The 14,078-nt window shown below is 42.8% G+C and overlaps 1 protein-coding gene across 1 annotated transcript in view; it reads right to left on the reverse strand.

Annotated features, from left to right (window-relative positions):
- Positions 1 to 927: 927 nt before the first annotated feature.
- LOC140198725 (MAGUK p55 subfamily member 4-like) overlaps positions 928 to 14,078 on the reverse strand; it is a 50,207-nt gene continuing 37,056 nt past the window's right edge. Inside the window, exons 14-20 of the mRNA XM_072259740.1 lie at positions 10,848 to 10,889; positions 9,840 to 10,010; positions 7,271 to 7,351; positions 6,505 to 6,598; positions 4,411 to 4,519; positions 1,742 to 1,876; positions 928 to 1,119 (exon numbers count right to left, since the gene is read on the reverse strand). Coding sequence (XP_072115841.1) covers positions 928 to 1,119; positions 1,742 to 1,876; positions 4,411 to 4,519; positions 6,505 to 6,598; positions 7,271 to 7,351; positions 9,840 to 10,010; positions 10,848 to 10,889 — 824 coding nt within the window. The remainder of the gene's footprint in view (positions 1,120 to 1,741; positions 1,877 to 4,410; positions 4,520 to 6,504; positions 6,599 to 7,270; positions 7,352 to 9,839; positions 10,011 to 10,847; positions 10,890 to 14,078) is intronic.

Below are 14,078 nucleotides of genomic sequence, written 5' to 3' on the forward strand. Positions count from 1 at the left end.
ACCCACAATGAGCACAGCAAGTGTATCCATTTGGGTTACCCAGAGAGATCAGCGGTAGCAGAACATTGTATTCGCAAAGGCCACAGGATTGACTTTGATAGCACAAAACTACTGAGCCGTGCCAGTGGCTTTTGGGACCACCTGGTGAAGGAAGCCACTGAAATAAAACTAGAGAAAAAGGATTTTAATAAAAATGAAGGTCTCACTCAAAGTAAGAACTGGAATTTGATTGTAAGGAAGGTGCCACAGCAGAAACCTGATTGGATGAGGACTAACCAATCGAGGGATGGATGATGGGAGTACATATACCACTGGACTAGACATGCCCTAGGCATCGTCCCTGATGAAGATGGCAGAGCTTGTCATCAAAATGTCAGTTAAAATCGATACCAGTACCCGGCTGGAAGCTTGAGAAGAGCTTATTACCTTTATTATTCATCATGAAATATTTATGCATATCTACGTGCTACTCCTCACCCAGTATACATAGCTCACAGCATAAAAGAGTGCTATGCCTAGATTTTGTACATAACTTTTCTGAAGCAAATTTGCCACTCATTGGAACAAAATTGCCCAGCTCTGTAAGATTTCCATTTGACCTGCAGGTATCAATAACAACCAAGCTCAGAAAAGCACAAGTTAGATACAGAGAAAAGCTTATCTAGACTAGCCCACCAAATATTCCCAGCTAGGTCCAGCATTAATTTCATGCAGGGTAAATATCAATCAAACAATCCTACAAAAGCATGGGTTAGATGCAGAGCAAGTCTCATCCACACAGAGATATTATGTGGTTCCGGGTAAGGTACAGCTCAGGTTTACATGTAGTGCGCATATTACACTATCTCATCAAACAGCATATGTTGGATATCAAGTCTAGGTCGCACTAAGCAAGTTACCCGTCTCTGACGCCCCATGATACAGGAATTAAGAGCCCGAGTCTGAGTTTAGCCAAGCTGCAGGCACCCAGTGTGAACCAGCCTGTGCCTCTTTGACAACAGAAAGTAGTTGCAAGCGAGTGTCGTCAAGCTCATCATTCACAATCACAGAGTCAAACAAATGCCCAAAGTAGTTCAGTATCTTCTCAGATACGTCCTGCATCTCCTGTAAATCTTCCTCCTGTTCACAAAAATAAGAATCAGCGAATGATGCACAGAAAGAGAGAATGATTTTGGGGGAGACAGAAATGTCACAGAGAGACAGTGATGGGGAAAAGTGTGCTGAGATGGGAGCAGGACTGTAACATAAATAGGCAACCAAAGAGTGCGTAGAGTGGGGTTATAGATGATGGGAACTAATGTTTCATATTTGGGAAACCCAGAACTCTCTTCCATTGAGTCCTGTTGAATTTAGTAGTAAGCCCTACTTAATATTTTTGAGCAACACACACAAAATGCTGGAGGTACTCATCAGACCAGGCAGCATCTATGGAAAAGAGTACAGTCAACATTTTGGGCCGAGGCGTTGACTATACTCTTTCTCCATAGATGCTGCCTGGCCTGATGAGTACCTCCAGCATTTTGTGTGTGTTGCTTGGATTTTCAGATTCTGCAGATTTTCTCTAGTTTGTGATTGGATTAATATTTTTGATTCCTTTTTTGTAACTTTGTTCAAAATTCCTGTAAATACATTGAAAACCCTGAACTTCCTTATCCTAGGTAATAATTAAGTGCCAATGAGCTGGAATTATGACACGGAAGAGGTTATTTATAGCATTGGTAAGTACTTAGGGCTAACTCACCTTGAAAGACCTGTTGACACAATACTCGGTGATAATACTGCTATGTGCACGAGTCTGCTGGAGACGCCTAATGCTTGGAGGTTTGATGAATATGATGAAGGGCTTTAGCTCCTTTGTTCGTGCCTCTGGAATTCTCTGTGCAAAAAAACATGAAGGCATTTGACAGGATACTGTAAATCTGCACTGGTGAATCTACACTGTACCAGTAACATTTAACACGCACACACAAAATGCTGGAGGACTCAGCAAGTCAGGCAGCATGTATGGAACTGAATAATGAGTCAATGATCCTGGCTAAGACCCTTCATATCAGACTGGAACGGCGATTCTTTATTCCTTTCTATAGATGCTGCCTGACTCATTTTGTGTGCGTTACTCTGGATTTCCAGCATCTGCAGAATCTCTTGTGTTTACCAATAACACTTATCTGTCCTGTGATTTTGTACTCACTTCCTGTGCTGTTAGTGGCTCCTAGTGCCATTCTTATTCTCCCCTCCGCCATTTGTCTATTACCTCCCCTCACTTGGATCCATCTATCACCAGCCAACTGTTGCTCTACCTCTTCCCTCCAGCTTTTTATACTGACTATCTCCCCTCTAGCTTTTGGTCTAGCCAAAGAGTCTTGACCTGAAATGGCGAATGTCCATTTCCCTCCATAGATGCTACCTGACCTGCTGAGTTCCTCCAGTGTTTTATGTTCTGCTCCAGATTCTAGCATCTGCCTTTTGTGCCTGTTTCACTGTAGCATACCCAGTTCAACTTACATTGACACCCCTTTCACCAAGTATAGCTTCTGACTCGTCCAGTAGAGAATTTTACTCAACCAGCCTTCATGCCCCCAAACAGTGAACTCAGCAAGACAATTCAGCAGCTGGTATCTCGGTGAATGTCCTTCTCCCCTAATGAGATGAACAATTCGAGGTACTCCAGAACTTCTCTACATATAAAGAGTAGTTTACATTCTTTCATACAACAAATGGATTCATTTGAGGGAAGTTAATTCCAATAATGCAAATGCATACAAAGTTGATGAGTTTGCACAGCTTTCGGTATACTTTTACTTATACTTTATACTTTATTGTCGCCAAACAATTGATACTAGAACATACAATCATCACAGTGATATTTGATTCTGCACTTACCGCTCCCTGGATTACAAATATTAAATATTAAAAATAGTAGAAATTAGTAAATATAAAAATCTAAATTATAAATCATGAATAGAAAATAGAAAAATGGAAAGTAAGGTAGTGCAAAAAAACTGAGAGGCAAGTCGGGATATTTGGAGGGCACGGCCCAGATCCGGGTCAGGATCCGTTCAGCGGTCTTATCACAGTTGGAAAGAAGCTGTTCCCAAATCTGGCTGTATGAGTCTTCAAGCTCCTGAGCCTTCTCCCGGAGGGAAGAGGGACGAAAAGTGTGTTGGCTGGGTGTCAGTAGCTTATAATAATATGATTATTAGTTAAACAGAGTTAAGTCTTAGACTGAGATATACAAATTCAAGTACTTCAAAACTGCTATTCACATAAACAGAAGTATTTTTTCATCCAGTCATACAATTATTTGGAATCAGGTTTAATATCATGGCATATGTCATGAAATTTATTGTTATGTGGCAGCAATATATTGCAAAACATAAAAACTGTAGATTATTACATATATACACACACACATTAAATTAAATAATAGTGCAAAAAGAGAGAAAAAAGTACTAAGATAGTGTTTATGGGTTCAATGTCCATTCAGAAATCAGATGGCAGAGGGACGAAGCTATTCCTGAATCGTCGAGTATGTGTATAGCTAGATCCCAACACTCACTTTCTTGGTAGAGTGGTGGAAGTCAAGTCAGTCAGGATCTTTGAAAAAGCACTTAAGATAAAATAATTTACATGACTATTAAGAAAGGAAGCAGGACTTCCCTGCAAGGATCTGAAGCTAATGGGTTGAGTAGCCCCCTCACGTGCCAGAATGAATCCATCGTATCTCTGAGCTGATTGGTAAGTTGAAGAAGAGTTAGACGTGATGCAGAATAGTGAGAGGGGTCCAATTGAAGAAGCTAAGTAAGCTTGAAGAAAAAGGATCTACAGCCCATCAAGTCCACATCAACTGTCTATTTACACTAATCCTACGTTCTTACAAACTTCCCCCCAGGTCAACCGATCATCCACACACTAGAGATACTTCATCTAGCAACCTTCACATCTTTGCGGGAAACCGGAGCTCCTGGAGGAAACCCATTTGGTTACCGGGAGAATGTGCAAACTCAACACAGACAGCACCGGGGCTCAGGGTTGAACTCAGACTGCTGGATGTGAGGCTGTAGGTACGTGAGCTGCACCACTGTACCGTCAATAGCGTGGCCTGTTTGTGTGTTGATTGAGTCTTTACAAAGTAAAAGATTCTGATTTAAATGGTTACAGGAGAATAAATGAAAAGATTGAGATAGGACTTTGGTGACAAAAATGAGGCCACCTATCATAACCATTAAGATTGGAGGTTGTTGAATATGGTGTTGGCTAATATAGGGCATTTCACTGTCAAACTATTATTAAATGGACATGAGCTACCATGTAGCCTTTGAAACTGGAGGCATTTATGGCAAGATTTGACCATACTGTGAAGAGCAGACCAGGAAGAGCATTCCTTTCTTTTGGTAGGTAAACACTTACCTGTGGTTCGAGGTCTATTACGCAAATTAACCCTGAATCCAGAATCAAGCGTACAGCCTCCCTGCTGGTGCCATAAAGATGGCCTTTGTATTCTCCGTGCTCCAGAAACCTGTGGTCAGAAGGAGGTACTGTACTTCACAAACAGAATGACAGCAGCTCATGCTCTCTCACCACCAGCACAACCCCCCGCCGCAGCACCCCCCCCCCCCACCGGAACCTCCTCCCCCAGTCATTTGGAGCTCTGCTCTGAGTGCAGGAACAAAAGTGGCAGGAAAAGCTGATCAAGCTTTGGTCAAAAGTGATTGCTTGTGCAAGAAATCAAGACACTGCAGCAATCACATCCAGTTGTTGGAAACAACTGGACTTTTTTTTCCCTTTTGTGTACCTTGCATTGGTTAATTAGCACGATGATTAAAAATTAAAAAAACAGAAATCTAAAATGAAAACAGAAAATCTGGAAAAATCTGGCCACATCCCTTGGAAGAGAAACAATATTAAATTTCAGATGGGTGACCCTTTGAGGCCCTCCTAGATTGTTATTAGTTTATTAAGTCCGTGGTAATATTGGATGGTCTTTGATTTGCATGTAAAATTATGATTTTACACACTTTCAAGGAGTCCATTTATTCAGAGGATGCTTGCCCTCTCGTCTCCGCTGGGAGATGAGGTTACTAATGTTGGGAAAAATGTCAGTCTGGTATCTTCGCTTGTCCTTTTACTTCTGTAGGTGTTCAGGGCCCACCTCTTGGTGGTCACGCTCCAGATCTGCTTGCTTCTCTTGGTCTGACACCTCTGCAGTTTGCAAGGCTGGGCAGCTACTGGATGTACTTATAAAGCATCACTTACGCAGGCCGATTGCATTTCTCATTGCTAACCTGATACTTAAGTGGTTCAGTATCTTTGCACATCTTCTATGGTTGGAGAGGCAGCTAATGTAAGAACCATGGAGAACAGAGAGTATTTCTTGTTTCTGAGGACCATCTCTCAGGTCATTTCTGGCAATGCATATTTGTTCAGGATGAGGCAATCATGTTAGCTGTCAAGAAACATGGCTCTCACAATCAAAATTTTGGTATTAATAGCTCAGTCATCTATAATAACCTCTGTGGTTTGGCCATAATCCTCTCGACTTGAACTTACAAGTCAATGGAACCAAATTACTTCAAAATGAGACATTGAGGCAGATCATTTACGACAGATGAAGGAGCCATAGAAGCTTTATCTGAAGGAAGCAGAGGCAGAGGCAAAGAAAGCAACAGCCGTGGAGGAGTTGCCTACATTTCTACTTTGAAGCTAAGATCCGAGTTTTAAAAGACCTCACACAGTTATTGACTCAGTGGGTACTTCTGTTAACGATTTCAAAAACTATGAAATATGATGTGGTTTTCCTTGGACTGCGGCTGACCAGACTTACAGATCATCTGTGTTCTTGTGCAGCATGGAAAGTGACAGGTGGATTCTTCATCTCTCTCTCGCTACTCCTTTAAAACAATTTCCCTGCTAGTTCTTCAGTCCATCACTATGGTGTGACCTACAAGCCAACACACACTATAGGAAATGTCTCCATTCCTTCCCACTGCAAATGGTGACCAGAATTAGATATTGATTTACAGCCTGGTGCACATCAGCCTTGATTGGAGACCTGAAGGCAAACTTGATTGAGCCCTTAAATCTGGAAGCACCGTTACAAAAGACAATTACTCTGCCATAAACCACACATCACGCCTATCCACCTTTGCTGTGTTTTCAGTGTATCAAAGCTCCACCAAATCCCTCTCCTCTTGGTTTTTCTGCTCCATGCTTCAAGCAAATTTTTTGACAGGAGACTGAGCTGAGGCTCTCACATGTCAGTGACATTCTATTGCTTTTAGATGCAATGAATGAGCAGTCTAGCCAACGCCACTCCTCACAGTCAATGACTGATCATCTTGGGTAGTTCAGAAAGAGAACCACTTCCAGAAGCCTTATTACCTCACGCAGACCAGATCTCGTCCTGCTGGCTCTTCATTACCCAATAGAACTGCTGAGGTATTGCTTAAACAAAGCTGTTGTATTTATCCCCTTCTGACTCAAACAGCTGATATATCTACCCACCTGTGACTCAGTGCCATGGCTTCGAACGTTTCCCTGGAAACAAAGTGATATTCCCGACCATCTTCCTCATAGCTGATTGGTGACCTGGTGGTATCTACCGAAATAGAGAGGGGAGAGTAATCGGGATGAATGGGACCCCCACAACAACATTCAAGAAACACAGGCTGGTATGGACTGGTTCTGGCTCCTTTCCCCTTCCTTTCCAGTCCTGATGAAGGGTCTCAGCCTGAAAAATTGTATGTTTATTCATTGTCATAGATGTTGCCTGACCTGCTGAGAGCCTCCAGCACCTTGTGTGTGTTATTCAGGATTTGCAGAATCTCTTGTGTTTCCTCCAGAACTCAACAGGTTAACACCACATTCTACCTCTGCTCTCCCTTCTCCCCTTTTGCATTCTACTTCCTTGTAGGCACTCTTTCCTCTCTTACAGGACACTACCCTTCCACTGAGATCTCATTCCCTCTGGGAGTTTGTCCTTCAGGGAATATTGCTGGTGTTACTATTTGGCTACATATCGCCTTTTGAAATCTGAAATCTGTCTTAGAGAAAGGTGTCCATTAAATTTTGTAGTTGAAAATCAGGTGAAATGACTAGATTTGTGATCACTGTGTTATTTATAATGTTCACGCTTGGCCCCAACCCTTCATCAATATCATGCTCCACTTGTAAACTGGATAAGTAACAGCAGGGATTTTCAGAGTGGAAGCTGATCTTATGCAGAGTGACGTACCTCAGCATCTGCTTACCCATAAAGTATCAAACTTACGTGGTACTGGACTCTGGAACAGATGTGGCTTGGTCTCAATCAGTGCTCTTCTGAGTTCATTCACTCCCACACCTGAGGGTCCTGGAGAGTTAAGAAACAAAGTTTCCCTCTGAATCTTACTTATCACAGGTTATTCTCACCGGCTGGCTAACACTTTTAGTTAGATTCTAAAACTTGGAACCAGGCTGTGGGAGAACATTTGATCTTTGTTTAGGCAGAAGAGTTGCAAAAACTGGCAAAACTCCTTCCTCCATGGTTAGCACAGAGAGTCTGCCTTCCCATGGTTCAGCTTTCATTGATCCCATAGCGACAGCTTCGCTTGTCTAGGAGCCGGTTTCACAAGTGTAAGCTTGGCAATACACAATTGTACCAGCATACCACCTTCCTCAATTCCTCCATTACCTTCATGTTTCAATACATTTTCATTCTAGCTAGCAAGGAGTGGAACTAGTTTGAGATGTAAACCACAGGAAGAGTGAGACAATGTTCTTTGGCAACTGGCCCGCCCGTTCCAACATCCCCTTCACAGATGGTGCCGGGGGTTTGGTTTGAAGAATTGGCAGGAGCTGATTGGAAAGGTCTAAGACCTGCATCTGTGGAAATGACACTGTCTGACAATAACTTGGCAGAATTTGGTTATCAGGTGCGATATGCTCAAGACTGCTGTACATGGCCTGCCCCCACTTCTCTGTCTTGGTAATCTACTGGGATGTCTTCCAGTTTATCTTGAGGTCGAAGGTGAAACAAGTCTAATAGGTCATGATGCACAAATCTTCTGAGAATGAGGGCAAAAGTGTACCAAAGGTTGCCCTCTTCCTGTTCATCACCCTTGTGTGTGGCTGCATCAGGCATATATGGATCTAAAGTAGGTGGGTACGAACTGTCACTACACACTGAGGTTCTACCTGTCCCTGGTCTGTTCCCGTTACCATGAAACATTCCAGTCAGCTGGGTTTTGCTGCACTATCTGTCCATTCTAGAAGAGTTCTTCCAATGAAACACCTTTCATCACAAGTCGATCAGGCAGTGGTCAGTATGGAATGTAACACAGACACTGTGGGACAGGTACACTATCAATTCTATTAGTTCTTTCCCCTGAGCAAATGGACCAAACCATATGGCAGAATATCTTATTACCAGATCTGACCAGCAAACACCAAGATCTCACTTTGTTGGCAGTGAGAAGGGCCCTCCCAGTCTCAACCTTCCTCTATACACAACGTATCATCACCAATGCATGCTGTCCTCGGGACAGCTGTAGTAGAGAAGTGACTGATACCCACTTCTTTGCAAACTCTGGATTTGCTAAGAAGGTTTGCAGACGGATGCAAAGGTTTGTGTCCCAGTCCATCTCCAGCAGTTGCATAAAAGGGGACTCTGATTTCAGGCTGTCCCAAGCACACACACATCAAGACAGATATCAAGCGCTCTGTGAAGGATCTTCCAGTGCATCAAGATGTCTATAAAGGAATACTGCAGACTGGTACAGTCCAGGCTGTTGGGAGTACATGCTGAAGCTCAGTGTAGCCAGTGCTAAAGCTCTGTGGGGAAGGACTACCGTATAGATTTCTTCCATCACCCCATATAGAAGGGCAGAGTTGGGTGGGGAAACTCCTTGAGCAATGAAAGGGCATCACCTCAGTGCGCCACATGAGAAGCAACAGAACTCTGTTTATTTGTATTTTTCCTTAAAGTTTACACCACTGATTGTTAACAACCACAAATGTAAAAGCATTTTGCACTGTTTCTTCCTTTTTATGTATCTTTAAGTCAAGAATAAAGTCTATTTTTGAAGGGAAAAACTGTGTAGTTGAACTTTGCAATACTGACGGCACAGACATTGTGGGCCGAAAGGCCTGTACCTGTGCTGTACAGTTCTGTGGTTACAGGACCTTCATGGGGAGAAGATTCCCCTTACAAAGTGAGTTCACAAAGGGATTCACTGGGAAGATCCTAATCTAAGTTGTTTGTGTAATGCCCTGGTTCAGATTTTTACTGCTATGCTGTGTGTATTTCATTTTGGCAGTTCTGTAATTAGCAGTCTGTTCTGTTTTCAGCTTGTTTGGGTTATTGCTAAAGGTAAGAGATGAGAAGAGATGTGTACCATCCAATTAGGATGGTCGACTTAAGGGGAGGTTTCTCTGGCGAGAGGAGATGAAGAGGGAAGACACAGGAGAGAAGAGGTCGTAGAATTTGACCTGGAGCGGGACTGTGATTCGACGAAGCCAGGGGTGAGATTGATTGAGGATCAGTGACTATGGAGAAACTGTGAGCTCCAACTTGTGCATGTTAGACTGTTAAATTAAAATGGACCCTTTGTTTTGTTCTTTTCTTTACTAACCCTTTCGTCAAATTAAGAATTATAAAGATAATCTTTTAATCGTATGCAGTGTACTGTCTGTCATTTCATGGCACTAATTTGTAACAGGGTAGCAAATGACACAGCATCCACACAAACTGGGGTTTGGGGTGTGAGAGCACCTCACTCGCAGGAGTTTGGCGGGGCCGGAGGTTGTCTTCCCTAGACTTACGCAGCCAAGGAAACCAGGGGGTTTCATTTGTTACTCACCCACAAGGACAATCAACCTGTGCTTGTCGGTGGGGCCTCGCTGGTATCTCACCACCTCCTCATAGGGTGACACCGTGCTAATATAGCAGTTGCTTGGGGAGCACGCAGAGCATTGCAGTTGGCTGCTCTTCGATTTCCTGCGGCAGAGTCGCATGCTCTTCCTGAATCCTGCTGGAGAGAGGTTGAGGGGACAACTGGTAAATATGCAGGAGGGGCAAGAAACTTCAGAAAAACACTTAAGATTTGAAATGCAAATCCATTCTCTTTGTGCCACAAATCTCCATCCTGGGCAAGACAAGGCAACTGGTTCTTCAGTGCCTGAAACTTTGTTTTTAAATGGAAATTGAGTGAGATAGAGGGAACAGGTCCTTTGTCTTGGTATAGATAGGGGATTTTGGTGGAAGAACCCACATTTATTTCTTGTTTTTCATGATGTACCAAAGTGCTTTACATTCAATGAAGTACAGTTTAAACATATTTATGTATAGCAAGCCTTCATAGTCAGCAGTGCAATCACATCCAAGTGGTCTGTTTGAGGGATAAATGCTGGCAAGCACACCAGGATCAATTTAGCTTCTTCAACGTATGAGACCTGAGGAGGTCTACATGGTTTAACATGTCATCCAAGAAAAGGCATCTTTGACATTGCAGTGCTTCTTCAGTACTGCATTATAGTATAGATATTGAGGTCAAGTCCGGAGTGGTTTTTAAATCTTTTGACTTTCAATTTGGAATTAAGATGCTACTGACTGAGCCATATCTCGTACACTTTTGATCTCTGTTCCTGGCAGTATTTTGGATTGCTTGTGTTGGAAATGGTAGGAAGAGACCTTGAGGTGAACCTCTTGATTGCTGAAGACAGTTCTGGAGTGAAACGATAATGGTTGGGCATAAGCCTAGTTCCCCTGCCAAGGAGGGAGTTTTACAGCAGCAAACGAAGGGAACTAGGGGTTGGGATGCACAATGAAAAATATATTCGAAACTGCAAGCAGCAGAGATGTGTCATACCAATGTACAATCCTTGTTTATATCCATTGAACTCAGCATCCTCTGTGCATCAGGTGATAACACCAGGAAACAAAACAGAACACTTGTTAACTCAGTTTGTAAATCTTTTGTATTAGATTTTGAATCACGTAAACCATAACAACTCAGCCGCTAATAAGATTTGGCAAGGATGGGTGGGTCGCTGAACATAGAACAGCACAGTGCAGACCGCTCAGCCCATGATGTTGTGCCAAACTATGTTAATCTACACCACAATTTAACCCTTCCCTTCTACACACCCTATAACCCTCGATGTTTCTTATATCTGTGTGCCTATCTAAGAGTCTTTTAGATGTCCCTACTTTATCAGCTTCTACCACCATCCCTGGCAGTGCATTGACCCAACACTGTGTGTAAAAAACCTACTTTGACATCTCCCCTAAACTTTCCTCCACTCACCTTAAACACATGTTCCCTGGCATTGGCCACTGCAAACCTGGGAAAATATACCTGATGTCCACTCCGTCGGTGCATCTCGTAACCTTATACACCTCTATCAAGTTGCCTCTCATCCTCCATCACTCCAAAAAGAAAAACCATAGCTTGCACAACCTTTCCTCGTAAGACATGCTCTCTGATCAAGGCAGCACCCTGGAAAATCTACTCCATACTCTCTCTAAAGCTTCCACATCCTTCCTATAATGAGATGACTAGAAATGAACGCAATACTCCAAGTATGGCCTAACCAGGGTTTTACAGAGTTGCAACATTACCTTGTGGCTCCTGAACTCAATCTTCTGACTAATGAAGGCCATCACATCATATGTCTTCTTAACCACTCTATCAACTTGCACAGAAGCTTTGAGAGATCTATGGATCTGGACCCCAAGAAATGTCTGTTCTGCCATTCTGCTATTAACTTTGTACTCTGCCTTCAAGTTCAATCTTCCAAAGTGTACCGCTTCACACTTTTCTGGACTGAACTCCCTCTGTCACCTCATCACCCAACTCTGCATCCTGTCTTTATCACACTGCGACAACCTTCTACACTACCACAATCTCTTCAGCCTTCGTACCATTTGCAAGCTTACTAACCCACTCTTCCACTTCCTCACCTGACATTTATAAAAATCACAAAGAGCAGGAGTCCCTGAACAGGTCCCTGTAGAACACTACAGGTCACTGACCTCCAGACAAAGTATACTCTATCTACAATAACCCTCTGCATTTAGTGGGCAAGTCAATTCCAAATCCACACAGCCAGGTTTCCATGGATCCCATCCTCATGACTTTCTCGATGAGCTTACCGTGGGGAACTTTGTCAAGCACCTTACTAAAATCCATATACACCACATCCACTGCCTTCCTTCATCAACTTGTTTTGTTACCTCCTTGAAAAACTTAATTAAGCTTGTGAGGAACGACTTGCCCCTCACATCACCATGCTGACTAATCCTAATAAAGTTCAAAGTAAATTTAATATCAAGGTACACATATGTTACCATATACTACCTTGAGATTCATTTTCTTGCAGGAATTCACAGGACAAGAAAAGAAATACTATAGAATTTATGAAAAACTATACATAAACGGACCAAGACTGACAGACAGCCAATGTGCAAAAGACAAACTGTGCAAATCAAAAAAAAAAAATGCTGAGAACATAAGTTGTAAAGATTCCTTGAAGTGGGTCTGTAGGTTGTTGAATCAGTGCAGAGTAGTTGTAATTGAAGTTAACCATGCCAGTTCAGGAGCCTGATGATTGTAAGGTAACTGTTCCTGAACCTGGTGGTGTGGGACCTAAGGCTTCTGTACCTCCTGTGTAATAGTGGGAAGCGACCTTTATGTATGTACAGGGTTTCTTCATTTATATTACTGCGTAGGCTAATCAAAATGGCTTCTTTGTTATGTTATAATTAAAATGGCTTTTCTGTAATAGTGACTGCGATGGAAAGAGTTCTCTCTCTCTCTCTGCTTGTTTGGGTTATATTATTGATAAGAGAGAGAACGAACCAATTGGGATAGATGTTATTCTTTCTTGCGTATCTGTAAGCTATTGTTTTGCAGGGTTTTGGGGGAGAAGATGAAGGGGGGACAGAGAGAGGAGACACAATGCTGTAAGCCAGCCAACGGGACGGACCCCGAGCGGGAGTCCGAGGCCCAGGGTCTTCGGCGAGGAGAGGAGACGAAGACAGACTCCTGTGGAGCGTCTGGTCGACCACCGTGGTTGGTCCCAGGCGGTGGGTCGAGGAGGTCAGAGGGGATCGAAAGGTGGAAAGAGGACCCCGTTACTAGAGCTCCAACTGTGCATGAAGAGGTTGAACTTTGATAGTTTTGATGCCTTTTACTTTCCTTTTATATTTTATCTCTATTAATTACATAGTTCCAGTAATATCTATAAAGTGTAATCGTTTAATCATTTAATAGTGTATTGTCTGTTATTTGGCGAGGTGGGGTACATCACAGCATCCACACAAACTTGATTACCCAGTTTGGTGGGGCTGAAGGCTGCTCCCCCTAAACGAAAGCAAGTTGAGCGAGCCGAGACTACCAGGGAGCTACATGTAGATAATGGTGGTCTTTGATGATGGATGCCCTTTTCTTGTGGTAGTGTTCCATGTAAATGTGCTCAATGGTGGGGATGGTTTTGCTTGTGATGGACTGGGATGTATCCACCAATTTCTGTAGGCTTTTCTATTCCTGAGCATGGGTACTTTCATACCAGGCCAGTTACGATACCCTCCACTGTGTCTGTCAAAGTTTTTGGTGACATCCAAATCTATGCAAACTTCAAAGAAAGCAGAGGCACGCCATGCCTTCTTTACAATTGCATTTACATGCTAATCCTAGGGCAGGTCCTATGATACGTTAATATTAAAGAATTTAAATCTATTGACCCTTTCCACTTCTGTTCCCTAAAGGAGTTCTGGCTCATGGATCTCTGACTTCTTCCTCTTGTATCTGATAATCAGCTTCTGGTTTTGCCCACTTTGACTGAGTGGTTGTTGTGGCACCACTCAAACATATTTTCAATCTCTCTCCTATATACCGATTTGTCATCACCTTTAATTCGGCCAACAACAGTGGTGTCATCAGCAAACTTAAATATATGTAGCATTGAAGCTGTACTTAGCCACACAATTATAGATATAAAGTGAGTAGTGCAGGGGCTAAGCACACCAAGCCCTGTGGTACATCTGTGTTGATAGTTAGTGTGGAAAGAGATGTTGCTGCCAATCCATACCAACTGCC

Source organism: Mobula birostris, chromosome 6 (genome assembly GCF_030028105.1).
Source record: "Mobula birostris isolate sMobBir1 chromosome 6, sMobBir1.hap1, whole genome shotgun sequence".
Taxonomy (NCBI): Eukaryota; Metazoa; Chordata; class Chondrichthyes; order Myliobatiformes; family Myliobatidae; genus Mobula; species Mobula birostris.